The following is a 15,200-nucleotide window of genomic DNA, read 5'->3' on the forward strand; positions in this document are numbered from 1 at the left end:
CCAATAACTCACAGTAAAATGGCTCGAAAGGAACATTACACATTAAATGACAAATGGTAGAACCATAAGAGCAGGTAGGCCAAAATAAAACACAGTTTTTACTGAAAAAGTTAACCTTTCTTTCCTGCTTACAAAACAGACAGCAAGTATTTTTCCTACCGACCTGGAACAGTCTTCAGTTTTTTACTCCCTTGGTTTTTTTTTTTTTTTTTCCTTTTAACAAACTGCTATACTAAAAATGATGCCTTACCTTTGTTTATATCAAGCAGCCGTTGCTTCTTTTTCTGTCTCTCCAGCCTCTCTTGCTCAGCCTTTTCTTTTGCCAATTTGGCTCTCTTCATTTTTTCTTCCAGTTCTCTTCTTTTGTTGTTTTCTTTTAACGCCTCCTGCATTAAATAAAATGAACAAAGGATTCTAAATTCCAAGGAAGACTACACAAAATAGCAAAAATAGCCTTGCTCATACAGGTTTCCTATTCATGTCCTGTATGCGAAAAAATAAAAACTAAGAATTCCAAGCATGGTTAGAAATCTTCAAGAGAACACGATTTACCACACTATTTATACATATTAACATTATTATATAATCAAAAGTATAAAAAATGAAATAGCTTTGCATTTTGGGCGAATGAAAAGTTGCAGAACTGGTTTGGTTTTAAGTCTCATTTAAATCAGTATCTTCATTTTCGGAGGAGTGAAGATGCCACTTCAAGGGTTCACTGTGATACAGTACCATAGAGAGCTATTTAATAAGGGATACTGCTTTGCAGAGATGGTGGAAAACACAATTACCACTGATATTAATCTACACATGCACATGAAAACTGGATTAAGAACTGTATTTGTTTTACCTAATGTGTTTCAGTAGAATGCAGATATTGGATATCAGTAACAAAAATATGGAGTTCCCACACTTTCATTTAGCTTTTATTTGGCATTCCTTCATCATCGTCTATCCCTACTTTTTCCAAACTCTTGAGTTTTATTGGAATTCTTATTATGCAGAACAACACATTACAAGTTATGTTATTTTTGAGTTATTTTTGAGTATTCAGTGTCAGAGGCACCCTCTCTGTGTAGGTTCACAGGATAAATTACCTGATCACTAAATGGCAGCAATCAGCTAAATACTGGAAAAATAATTCTGTAATTTACTTTGCTCTTAAAGGAAAAAAATCACCATTTTTGTTACTGCAATGAAGTTTAATAGTGACAAAGCATTAACAGGGCTGATAAGTATTTACTAAACATCTGTATTTATATTTTTAAGAGCAAAAACTCAGACTAACATCACAAAGAAGCCAGCCAGAATTAAAAAGTTTTTCCAACAGCTTTGGGAAAGGCCTCAAACAGTATTAATCAAGATACTGCCTTTTAAAAAGATTTAATGGCATGGAAAACCCCAAATCATTGACAAGTGAATCTCAAAAAAATGTTTTTTTTTTTGCTGTAGATCATTCAAGATCCTCTGTTCTTCTCTTGATGCAGAAGAGCATGCAGTTTGAGAGGCTTCCCCCTGACTCCCAGCACAAAGTTTGATGTTCCCCCTTGTGTCTATTAGGATTCACTGAAATAAGGCTCTGTTACCCAGCACAGCCAGTTTACAACTTGGTTTCCTTATGAAGCAAATGAAATATTAATGCATCTCATACTCTGTATATATCTTAAGTTTTGACAGACAAACAGATCTTTGCACACCAACATGGTTGTAAATAGACTCTCAAAGGTAAATTATTAAAAACGAGAAGAAAGAAAACAAACTGTAATGCAGATATCGCCTAGGATGTTAAAGATGCAGTTGGCTACAAAGCAGTCATGCACTGCTAATGAAGACTGTCTGTGATCCCTCAGGCCTTCCCTAAATTTCCTTTGCACTAGCAAAACATGTGATCTGAAGTTCCAAGAAATAAATAACAAACACACAGAACTTTCTTCATCATTACTCCGTGAACTCAGATTAACTGGCAGTTCATCTATAAAAGCAGAGCTAAGACACAGCGGTTTGCTCAATGACACACTGAATTTCCTGATTGAGCAGGTATAAAACAAAAAAAAGAAAAAAAACTGCTCAGGATACTGCCCTATGTTTTGTGCACCACAGCCATTATATCTGACATGAAACATCTTTGGGATGCTGTCACTGCAGATCAAGATCGCTCAGGACCAAGGCCAGTATTTGCAGGACCACAGCACTTGCTCAAAGACAGCCCTCAGCTGTGGGACCCTGTCACAGTGACACAGCCATGCCTGGGAAGAAGGATAAAGCCGAGGTACATGAGGCACTGCCTCAAGCACAGTCACCTGCCTGGCTTACTACACTTTACATAGCACACAAATTAAGGTATGTAAATGTGCATATCACCTTATGTTGCTCATTAAATACAGCCCACTTGTTCGCAGCTGCTGCCTATCATCATGGCTTTTAGGCTTGTCTGTGCCAGCAAGATGGGCATCAGGCAGCTCTTTACCAGATACGTGAGGGTTTGGGGAGGGTGCAATCAATATTTCTTCATCATTACAATGGCTTCTTGCACCCTACTGATACTATCACAGAGATGCACTTTCTCATTTTCCGTTTTTTTCTTGAAGCTTCTCTTACCTACTACTTCAAATTCCATTTTGACAGAATAATCCAACTCTACTAGCTTGCTTTGTATTTTTCTAAAATTGATAAGCAAATATAAACTTGAGGAAATAAACTGCTTTACCACAACATCAGCAAGCTAACTGAAGATGCAGTAACAGTGATCAATTAAATCATAATTAAGACAAATGAGTAGGTTCAAATTACCAAATTGATAGCTTAATATGAGATATGAGCAAGCAGAACAATGAACCTGAAACTAGATGAAGTGCCCTTGTGAAAACTTTAAGAGCTCAGATTCCTACGAGTCCAACACTCAAAGACAGCTTTTTAGCTACAGTGATAAGCACAGATGTAAGCATCTGCAAATAAAAGCATCTTCTGTGAAAGGGTCTCTTTTAGATTTAAAATCTTGCCACAGGGAGTAAGTCTATCGTTTACATGAGCTCAACATCTGGGTTAGATTCACAATTTAGGTACAGTGATACTCAAAATCCCAAACTATGCTTGCTTTCCAGAGTCGAAGGAAGATTTAAAATCCTCATTTAAATTTTATAAGCTTCCAAGATAATGCCTAGGAATAATGAGATGACTCAATTAGACTTACTGCAATCAGCACTAACTGGACAGTCAGCTTAAAATTTTCAAATGCAAGAAGCTAAAAAACCCTATTTTAACCCTATTTTCAAGATCTAGAAAGCCTAACTTCAGTTTTTAAGACCATGTTTTTCCCATATTACTTCAGAAAAGAATATTTAACAAAAGGCTTTGCTGCCATGAAATATGACAGCTGTTGCTTTTTCTCCAACCACAAAGCTGTAACACCACCAAACAAACAAATCTGCCTTGCCAGAAACAAGTTTCAATTCCATCTGTATTGTCTAATTGGCAACTACAACAGCCTACACTTGCCTGTCTTCAAGTGCTTCCAAAGGCAGAGCACTATAACTCAGCTTTTATTATTATCTTTTATGATGTCACCTTTCCCTTAAATATTATATAAAAGGTGGCCAATTACCTAACAGCATTAACAGCTTGTTAATAAAGGCAATGAGTTACCACTTCTATGTGAATGCTTCTGTTTCCAATTCCATTACTTAAAAACTTTTCTGGCCTACATCCATTTTCTGATTTATCATGTTAAAAAAAAAACACAAATAAAAATATTCTCCTAAGCACAGAGTGGGTGTGCTTTCAGAGAAGAAATTAGAGACTTCATAAAAAGTTTTCTTTTCTTGTTTGGCTGTGCTTTTTTTGTTTTATTTTTTATCATCTTTAGAAAGGGGCAGGAAGAGCTTGCTAATATGGACAATGTTTCAGTTTTGATACTGCCTCCTGGGATACTTTGCAAGAGAAAATACTTCTTGTTGATCATTCTTTATTTTTCCATAGCTTTCTTCTAGCTAGAAGAAAGAAGCTGTCTTTCAGACCACATTAAGGAACTGCTATTTCTTAAGCAGAAGGGAGAAGTTGTATTCCCAGACAAACAATCAGGGAGAACAAAAATATACATCCGTTCTTTAAAGCCACTTCTGAATTACACACTCAGTTGGTGTGAAACCTGACAATTCAGCTTTATTTTATGTAGTCTCTAATAATAAAGTACATGATTAGATATTAATCTATGTGTTGCATATTCATTGATTTATATTCTCATAGCCAATGTCTCACTGTATTTAGGGAACACATGAAAAAAGTCGAAGGAAAAAAAAAAGGACCTGCATCATACAGCTTAACACTTGCTTTGAAGCAAACAATTACTACAAAGAAAAGGGCTTACATGGACATTTATAGTCTAGTTGCTGAGTCTGTTGTGATGAAAAATACTTTATTTCTGATGGCAACATAACAGATGTTTTGTTTCCTGCCTGCTATGGAGTTTAAATCTTACAGAACCTTGACAGACCACAATACTTGTGGCCCAATAAAAAGTGTCAGCTTACTGATCATTCAGCATGTTATAATATCTTTTGGGGAGTTCTGTTTTCTGGATCTTTTATCTCAGGTTTACCGTAAAATATTTCAGCTATACGCTGATCATTTGTGAATCAGTAGACACTACTGATAAAAAAGGGCCGTTTATTTCAAAAGTCTCTTAGAAGGAGCCATCTCTCATACTGCTAACTGATCAGTTGTTCTTATCTACTTTCCTGATAGTACAATACAACCCTTTATCCCCATGTACATTTATAACATAATAAAAAGGCTTCCTTATTCAAAGAGGTGCATCTGTACAAATGACTTCTGGGAGAGAGAAGTAGTCACATTCCACTAGATAGCAAAAATATCATTTCAGTGGAGGAAGAAGCTTTACTGTATTTCATAATATATATACTTATAAATGCCTAGTTTTCCTTTCTCAAATTTTACCTCCCCAAATTTTACTCTGCTACTTAAAATTTACCTTTAGGACTAAGTGAACTAAAAGGGGAATCCACTGGGAAAAACTTGAAAGACTTAACTGTTACTTAAGGGAAACAAAATTTTTTCATCCAATATTGAAATCTGTATCTCATACACCTTCCATAAAGCACATGACCTGATTAAAAGGGAGTTTATGTGCATTTTTAAATGCAAGCATGACAGATTTAGTGAATATTTTTAAATACTCTAGCAACAAAAGAAACAAACATTCAGAAAGTGACATACATATTTCAGATCATTTGATACGAAGATTTTGAGACAACAAATTAAAATGAAGAACTGAAATAGAAAAGAACAGGCATCTTGCTTCAGGAATCTGATTAATCATTATCTGTTAAGAGCCTGAAAACCATACTGAACCAAATGTATCAGGCTGCAATTGTCCCAAGGTTATGTTGCTAATCAAGGACAATAGAAATCTGTATTTACTTTCACTGAGCAGAAGGACTAAATCAATATCATCTTAAAAAAACCTGCTTCAAAACAAGTCCTGCATATGAAACGCATATTTCTATTCACTGGATGCTACTTTTGATTCAATTTCCTTCTAATTGTCAGCTCTGACAGAGCATACACACTTCTCCGCTCTCCACCAAAAACAACACAAAAGCAGCTTGATTTTTAATTGTGTTTCATTTATAACTGAAGTCCTCATGCTCAAGTGCGTTACTTAGTTCTTGTAATGTTCACTGAATAAAATGAGGATACAAAGACGTATTTAAGTATGAAACCAAAGAAATAAACCTAGGCAGAGGTGAGGCAAAAGAAACAGGAAGAAGTCTAGCTTAAAACTCACTTTCAAGGTGTACATATTCTATGTAATCCCAGGAAAAAGATGAGCAAGAAGTGGCACAGCCACGTAAAGATTGAGAGGTAAAGAGAATTTGTAAAGTGATACACAAACTTAATTCAGTCCTCTCACTGCACTCTTGGCACTAATTACATTTCCTGCAAAAAGGGTACAGAAACCTAGGTATATAAAAAGGGAGCTGATAAAGGATATACAAATAAAAACAATTCTGTTTTTTTTTTTTATCTGCACCTCTATATTGATTCACTGTGTTGCATCTGGATGAATTTAAATGGCTCACAAAGAATGCATGTTTAGGTAAGACAGAGCTGCTCTAAGTTGATTTGTCTACTTACTATCATATGATCAACAGTTTTGCAGTTTTTACTGTATATTCCTAGCTATGCAGTGTTTTTTTCTCCTCCTATTATCAATGAACAGCACAAAAATTATTTCTTTCATCACAAATTCAGACATATACTAACAAAAAATAAGCACGAGAGGTTAATTTAGTACTTGACTATTAAGTTTCTAGATGATAAGTTTTAAAGATAAAAAATGAGAAAGACATTTTTAAAAAGTCAATTTTCATTCAATAAGTCCATGTCCATTTCTCTAAAAATAAAAGTCAGCTCTGCCTCTCCAAGTATAGAAAACATTCTAGCAGCAATCAATATGTCCCAGAAATTGAGAAAGGTCAGCTACTGTATCAGCTTACAATGCCTCCTGATCATTTCCTCTTTCCTTGTTGTTTAACAGAATAACAATATATTTCTAAGAAAAATTTTGTTGGAAAATTATTTGTGAAAAGACCAAAATGGACCAAAAAGAATATCACTGTTTTGCTGATGTACTTTGATAAGAAGAATGAAAGATGAAAAAGCAATAGTGACTGCTCCAGAATTCTTTTCCTGATATGCTCTACATCTTGACATTCAACTTAACTTCTAAATGCTCAGAACTTCTGAACAATATTAATAAATATTGTTTCTGTCCAACTTGTCAAAGAAAGAAAATGCATATATTCTATGCATATATTCTTTACATCAAGTAATTAACAATTGTCACTATTTCTCCCATTGGATGTATGGAACTTCAGCAAATAATCATCACAGTCTTTAAAATGTTTTCAAAAGACCAGATGTTTTTTACTTTCTCAGTGTTAAAATAGCTTGATATGAGAACTATAAGATAGACATACCGTGCAAATATATATACACACACGTATATATATACAGAATTATGTCTGTGATCATGGGATATGCCAATCAGGTCATACTTCTGACAACTACTTTTGGTTCATCTTCAAAGATACTGATATTTCATCTATTTTCAAATACAGTAGCCAAATTGTTAGATTCCATAAGAGTCATATCTTTATCTGCAGTTGCAAATGAATGAACATGTCATTATAAAGATTGTATATTTAGTGAGTAAATTTGCTTTCACATGGTAGAATCATACACAGCATCACTCAGTAGGAAGAGGGAAAGAGTGATTAAAAATTAGAAATGTTATGCAAAGGTAATACAAAACAAGTCAAGATTCTGAATGACAGTGTTGAATTTTAGGTACTTGTAGAGGTCAATCATTTAAAACCAGTTACCTAGAACTATATATGCTGTAGTTTCAATAAAATTTGCTGTATCACAGAATATTTTGAAGGAAAACCTTCTCTAAGCACAAAATCCTGCGATCCAGGAAGCTGAGGAGGTTTGGCGGCAAGGAACTCCCGACAGCTCTGGCAGAGATAGAAGTGTGGTTATGCTACCCAAGAGGAAGATAGAGGTACTGCACATGGAAGGAAAGAGGCCAAAGCACAGACTTAGGAGATTATAATTTTAAGTGAGGTGAAAAGCAATGAGGTCTCTTATAGCTACAGAGGCTACCAAAGGAAGATAAAGCAAGAGGTAAGCCTGCTGCTGAATGGAGCATGAGACCTAACTTCACAGCCTGAGATACTCAGTGCCTTCTATACCTTATCCTTTACCATCAGTGTCTCAGAAGCTATCATCAGCTGACTGATGTCACTGATGTCACTGCAAGGCTTCTAGTTCATGAAAAAGTTGTGGCACTCAAAGGACATCTCCAATGCCTGAAAAAATTGCACATCTCCATCTTCAGTGGAGTGAGGAAAGCTTGGTATTACACTGCAGTCAGCCATCACTTGCGTTTTCAGGCAGATCACAGACATTCCTTCTAGAAGCCATTTCCAGCTATATAAAGGACACGTTGCTGACTGGGAGCAGCAAGAATGGACTTCTGAAAGGCAAACTGTGCCTCATCAGCCTGACTGCCCTCTAAAATGAAACCAGAGGCTCTGTGGATGAGGGGAAGGTGGTGAATGTTGTTTACCTTGGCTTTAGCAAAGCCTTCAGCACAGTCCCTCACAGTCAATGTCTTTCCAGTGACGGAGATAATGCATGATTTAGAATTATTTGGTTCTGTGTGAAGCAACCAGGAGCTGGACTCAACAATCTCTATGAGTCTCTTCCAAATCAGTATATTCTGTTGTTCTACATTGTGTATCTTTTTTCCTCATTGCTTCTAAAATTTATATTGGTGATTACGACTTTTAATAGTAAACTCCACATATTAAATGGGTTGAGGTGATTCCTACTTTTGTCCTTAAACTTGAACACCTATTGTCTTCTTTTTGAGAAACTTCTTATAACAGCCAAAGATGCAGAAAATCTTAATTCTTTAAAATAATTTTCCTTATAGAAAATGAAATCATTGTACTATGCACTTTCATTGCTTTCCCTAGGCCTTCCCTCAACTCTTTGAAAAAAAATAAAATCCCTAAACAAGAACCTTTATGCCACTAAAGTGTACACAGTTCTGCTCTAGTTGATACAATAAGTCAAGATATTCTCAGAAGGCCTAATTACAATTACTACGACTACTGCATATATCTGAACAAGTGAATTTGACTAAAGTACAAATGATGCTTAGGAAACGAAAGCATTTCCTTAAGCTATGTAAGTCTCAGACTTCACTTTTTTTTTTTTTTGTATTTAAGCTTTAAATATTAAAGAGGCTTAGAAAGAAGGACGGTTTAAAAATTTTTAAAGACCTTAGCATCACACAGATAACTAACTATTCAGACCAAAATACAGCATTAAAACAGTATGCTAACATATTACCATCTACAAATTAAAAGTTAAAAAAGAAGCTAATAATAAATAAATACCAAGGCAAATTTGCTTTCTGAGTATTATCTGGTAATCAGAAGAGAGTGCACTCATAAGAAGAAAATAAAGGAGATTCTGACACACAAAACTCAGATATTATTTCATGGCATAAATTATATTGATGGTTTATAGAACAAAACCCACTTATATATAGAGAATTATTAGCGGAAGACATATACAACATTTATTAGGATTATTTGTAAACTGGCAATAATAATTAACAGTAGTTTGCACAAGCAGTTTCAAAACCTTCATTACACTGTCATAGCTATTTCCGTCATTAAAAATTGTTTGAAATGCCCTCATTTTCAAGTTTCCTAAAATAGTGAGAATCTGTTGAACCTTGCTGTAAGTACAAGTGAATAGCATTCATACAGAAGAGAATTTATTCTCACTGCAAATTAAAGTTCTTGACTAAATATGCTTCCTTTCTCACAAGCCTTACTATGTTTATCTGCACTCTGAATTAACATGCAATATTCAAAATCAGCAGAACATTCTCACATGTGATTAAAATATTTCACTAAATGTTGCTGGACTTTATTTAAATGATTTATGCTAGCAAATACTCAGAAAACAAATAAAAACAGCAAAAATCATTTGAAGTCAAACAACCACCATCACAGTTGGTATTAGATATGAACTGAAACTCAAATCCAAACAGTATTTTCATAAATAATTCTTAGTGAAGCTTACAAAATACAAAAATCAACAAAAACCCAAATCTGTTTCCTACAGTTTTCTATGCTGCAGTTTTCTACAGCATAGGCCTGAAATACATTTCATAACCATAAATACACCTAATGTAAAACAGAAAAGCAATCTTAGCTGCTTTTCAGCAAACTAAAGATACTTCTGAACAATTGGCTGCACGAGAGGCAACAGTGTGCACTGCAACAAAGAAGTCTGAATGTACAATGTAAAAAATGGACCCAGGGAGGCTGTAAGGTCTCCATGTCCAAACCTAAATTTGAGGTAACAAGGTCCTGTGCTATCTGCTCTAAGTTGAACTTACATTGAGCTGAAAGTTGGACTAGATGATCTCAGGACATCCAACAAACATAACTTCACGAATTCAGACAAATACAGGCAGTAATATAATGATGTTTTAAAGTATAAAAAATAAAGAGCTAATAAAAATCTCATTATGTTTCTGCAGTTTGTGCAAACTTGTATCAGCAGAAAATGTATTACGTGTTCACACATTTGAAGTTTCAGTAACACAAGCCTGCTGGTAATTTCTTCATACCTAATGGTTTTAACCCTACACTTTCCTTCAGTTGACTCTGTTCTTTCAGCTATCACAATAACAAACTTAAGTCTCAACTACCACACATATTATAGTTATCATACTGAAGAATAAAGAACTAAATAATCATTTATTTCTATAGAATACAACATTTAATATAGAAAATATAAAAATATACCTAGAAACTCATAGATTTGCCCACTGTACAACGACAGTTAAATCTCAAAAAAATTCCTCTCCTTAATTAACTGGCAATTAACTTGGATAAAATGTAGTAAGATAAACAGTACTCTATTTCTTTATGAAAAAGAATTAGCAACATCCAATCAATAACAACCATACAAGAACATCATAAAGATGGATGCTACTGAGATTGTAATACCTTAAAAAAAAAAAAAAAAACGCCTGAGTAAGATTATGTTGTACAGTCCAAAGTTGAGGACCTTGAAGACTAGGGCAAGTTGTTATTACCATGATTTTGTAGAGCATTCAGTAGAGCTTGCTGCAGTGAAATGAAAGTCTTTTATATTTAACTCAGTAATGCCTCTCGCCCTCTGAATTCAACACTTAACTCTCTCAGAGTTCATTACAGAAATTCATTCCAAATCTACATCACTGGCAATTTTACCTGTATGTTAGGTATACATTTTAGTTTCTTCCATTCCTTCAGAAGGCCATACAAATAGGCCATTTTTGTTATTTGATCAGTTCTAGCCCTTCATATTTAGTTTCTCGCATTTACACCCTGAAATGCTTAAGCATCTCTGATCTTTTTTTCCTTTTATTACTCATTGTCTTTGAATTCAATTATAATCACTAAAGAGCAACAGACTATCAGTCAGACCTTAGAGTAGTAAAACTTAAGCAACTGGAAATACATTCATTCTAATATGCCTTGTAAAAAACATGAGTATTTGTTTTCTAGCTCACTTTCAAACTAGTTTAAATAAATATGTGAAGACAGATTTTTCAAACACAATGTTTGGACACTGGTAGTCTGAAATCCACTCTATTGCAACTGTTTAAAACAGATCTCCAAATTTAGACATCCCTATTTGAAAATCACCACCTTGGATTTATGAAAAACTAAATGCAATGAAATATCTCTCAACAACTATTCCTGTTCTTTGTATGTCTTCACACAGAAATGCTGCCATGCCTACTAATTTTAAAGGGATGGTAATTTGCCTGTTTTTTTTTTTTTTTTTTTTTTAAAAAAAAAAGGAAAAACCCATTGCAGTCAATTTAAAATGAGTAGTTAGATATATTGTAGGAAAAGTTTTGTAATACAGTAAACTCAGCACTAAAATTAGGTTTCTAAGTATTTATCCATCTATCACACTAAAACTGAAAGTCTTTATGATTATGCAATGAATTAAGCTACTGGCAATAGAGAGATTGGGGAGCAACAGCTGCATGGTAAACAGTGGTATTTCCAAGCAGTGTTAATATTCTCAAGAGACACAATGTGACATTCCAGGCATCTGTTTTCCTTGTACACTTCCTATGGTGCAACCAATTACAACTCCCAGACAGCCACTAAGAAAGATGACATTAAAGCCATTTAAAAATTGAGCTGTTAAATAAAATTCTTAAATTCCTCAAAGAAACCAAGCCCTGGTATCAACTGTACTGGCTGGCTGGAAGCAGTAAAATAAGCATCTAAGTGAGTATCAGGAGTTATGCCAGAAGTGAAGAGGTCAACATGGAATTTTAAGCTTCAGTTCAAAGCATTATTAAAACACAACCAGATTCCAAAACAATGTGTATGTAGGCACATCCATTTAGGATTAGGCTATGCAATGGTTTTGTTGCACTTCTATATCATGTCTATTTCTTATGTGACAGACAACAAGCAATTAAAAAAAAAAAATCTGATTATCCATATATCTTATCAAATTGACAGGTGATTTTGCAAGTTACAAACCGTAAATTTATAATTACCAGTGACCAAAACCAAAATAATTTTGAAAGAATTCATCTGATTCCCTGCCACAGCACAAAGGAAAAAATTAAGTGTAACATCAGAAAGAAAGGAAAACAGACTTAAACTTACTTGGTAGAACCAAAAGGAGAAATAAAAATATAAAATAACGTTATGGGAGACACTACTTACCAAGAACAGAATTCTAAACTTGTTCAGATCACCAAAAAATTCTTCCATGCTTATTGAGCGGGCGTCAAAAGTAAAGTATTCTCCCAAATTCTCATATAACTTCATCATGTTGCTGTACATGCAGGACAGCTTTTCATATTGGTCTCGTGCATTCTCAGCAAAGATGTAAGATTTTGTTAAGGAAAAAGATTCAATTGGAATTAAATCTAACAGCAAAATACAAACAAGACAATAAAGCACAAAAGTGGGCAAAACTGGAAAATTTGGTAGTACTGTCCTGCTTTCTAGTATGTTGTCTTTAAATGTAAACGTATATGAGTACATTCCAACTTAGGACAGAAAATGTCATCGATCCTGTTGGTTTATTATACGTATGGCTTACCTTGATCTAGATTATGATAATAGAACAGCATTTCAGCTCCTTGTACACTTAATGTCGAAAATACAGTTACATTATTTGGTCACAGCTGAACTTAAAATTTACAAACACACAAGGACAATACAGCCACTCAAAATACTCCTATGGGGTATTTTCTACCTTTGATGTTTGTTTACCAACATAAAATCATGAGTTTTAAAGCTATCAAACAAGAATATTCTCTATAGAACATTTGCATATTTGTCTGGTGGGTCAGAAGTAAAATGCTGGCTACTTAAACGTATAACAGAACAAAACACACAACAGATACAAATATTCACTTAAAAATGAACTCAATCAAAAATTCTCACTAATATTAAATCAGAAATACAAAAAGCAAATATCTGGTTTCTTAAAGTACTAATGATAAACACATAATTAGGCTGGAAATGAAACACCAAGAAAGTTGACCAGACTGGTATCTGTATTTATTCTCTCTTACAGGCTGTCTATCGCCCTCTCCCAAGCTGAAAGAAGTACTCCTTGCTTCAATTTCCATAAAGTGATACTGTAAGAAGGTTGCACTATATTACACATTTTCATTAATAATCGGAGAGTAAAAATGTAAGACTGATTACCAACTCAGCAGTTGTAATTAAAAGTTTGGCATAATCATCTTAAATAGAAAGGATTTATTTTTCCTGTGTGGAAACTTACTCACAGAACAATTTACTTACAAATGCAGAAATAGCACAAGCTGAAAAAGGAAATATTACTTTGCCTTCAAGCTAGTTAGGTTTCAGTCTACTTTATTTTGTTGAGATTGTTTATATCCACAAAGATATAAAGTCACAAATCACTCTGAGAAAACAGCTGCTACATGATTAAACTAGTTCTGTTGATAGTGAATTGAAGCTGATTAAAGCGTTGTGCCACACACATATAAACCTAAGAACAGAAGATACAAATTACTTCCTGAATTACAGAAATCATACAGCTCAGCTCCCTGAAGCATTTATTTGTAAGAACTATCTTAGATGCAGATTCTCTGATTTTTTAATACAGCAGACCTCGTTTCAAACTTCCCCCACATTTCTGTTTCCAATCCAAGAGTCTGCCTAGTACCACGTTTGTAATCACATAACATCTTTGAGATCCCTATCTCTCTGCAAAACAACAAGCAATCTGGAAAGTAACTAGGGGAGTAAGATCTAAAGAGACATCACATAAAACATCTACTTTTGAGATTGGATTAAATCCCCAAGCAATTCTGAAACCAGTCACAATTAAGGAAATTCAGGTAGCTATTCTACTTCTAACATTTCCTTAGTGTTAGGACACTGTTGAGTATTGTGTCATTTCACAATTTACCTGCAAAAGAGTACTAAGGCTGAAAATATACTTCATTGGAAAGAGGCCTAGCATTTCACCTGGATTTCTTCCTCTAATTACAGGGTATCTAAATGGTCATTAAAAAAAAAAAAAAAAAATTATATATATATATATATATATATATATATATATATATATATATATATCTTTAAAGTTTGATGGAAAACAATTAGAGGAAATCAGTTTTTCCTCCAAGGAAACTTGCAAGCAATCCTCTCAAATATGTAAATATCAAGATTTTCAACTAGAAATATTTATTTCTAGAATTTTGTACCACTGCAAAGGCAGGAGAGTAATAACCATATTTTCATTACAGTTGATGAATTTTAACATGCTTGGTTAAAATTTCAAGCACACAGAGCTGAATCCCTTATCTTAACACAAGACAAACCAGGTACAGTTCCATCTTTGATGACATCTAGCTGAATAAAACAAAATGAAAATTTAATGGAAAGAATAAATTAAATAGGTATTAATGGCACATTACTGAATTATTGAGCACAGTCTAAAAAGTTCTTAGAAAAACATCAACTGCCTTACAGGCAGCAGACAACTGTCTTAAACAACTCACCAAAAACACTGGGAAACATAAATATGAAGGTAAATAATTATACAAATTACATCTGAGGTTAAAAAAAAAAAACTCAAAAAAACAAACACAGCAGAGATAACATGGAAATCTAAAAGAAAAAGCCAAACATTTCTCATTTGAAACTAACTCTTTTGAACAAAGCTCTCAAAGTCCAACCTCCATTAAGTTTCACATCCACCTTGAGAAATAACAATAAATATTAAATGAGAAAATATTGATAGTGAAACTTGAACATTTTACAGCAACATAGCAAACATCTACAGTAATAACAATATATATAGCCTGAATTTCTGAAGTAGTTGATGTTTACGTTTAAGGATCATTTCAGAATGCGATGTTTACAACCAGTGTATTGGACACTTGATCCTGGGATTAAAAATAAAATAATTGAAAGAAAATCAACCTTAATTAGCTGATACGAAAAAAAATTAATATTGTATCTGGTTTATCCTATAACCTTATAAAATTCATTATATGTCATGTCTCTAGAGAACACCAAAGA

The 15,200-nt window shown here is 33.9% G+C and overlaps 1 protein-coding gene across 1 annotated transcript in view; it reads right to left on the reverse strand.

The window, feature by feature from the left end:
* DIAPH2 (diaphanous related formin 2) overlaps positions 1 to 15,200 on the reverse strand; it is a 142,013-nt gene that overhangs the window by 36,849 nt on the left and 89,964 nt on the right. The window contains exons 24-25 of the mRNA XM_042876630.1: positions 12,357 to 12,521; positions 251 to 386 (exon numbers count right to left, since the gene is read on the reverse strand). Coding sequence (XP_042732564.1) covers positions 251 to 386; positions 12,357 to 12,521 — 301 coding nt within the window. The remainder of the gene's footprint in view (positions 1 to 250; positions 387 to 12,356; positions 12,522 to 15,200) is intronic.

The sequence above is a fragment of the Lagopus leucura genome, unplaced genomic scaffold (genome assembly GCF_019238085.1).
Source record: "Lagopus leucura isolate 7727_CA_CO unplaced genomic scaffold, USGS_WTPT01 Super-Scaffold_100016, whole genome shotgun sequence".
NCBI lineage: Eukaryota > Metazoa > Chordata > Aves > Galliformes > Phasianidae > Lagopus > Lagopus leucura.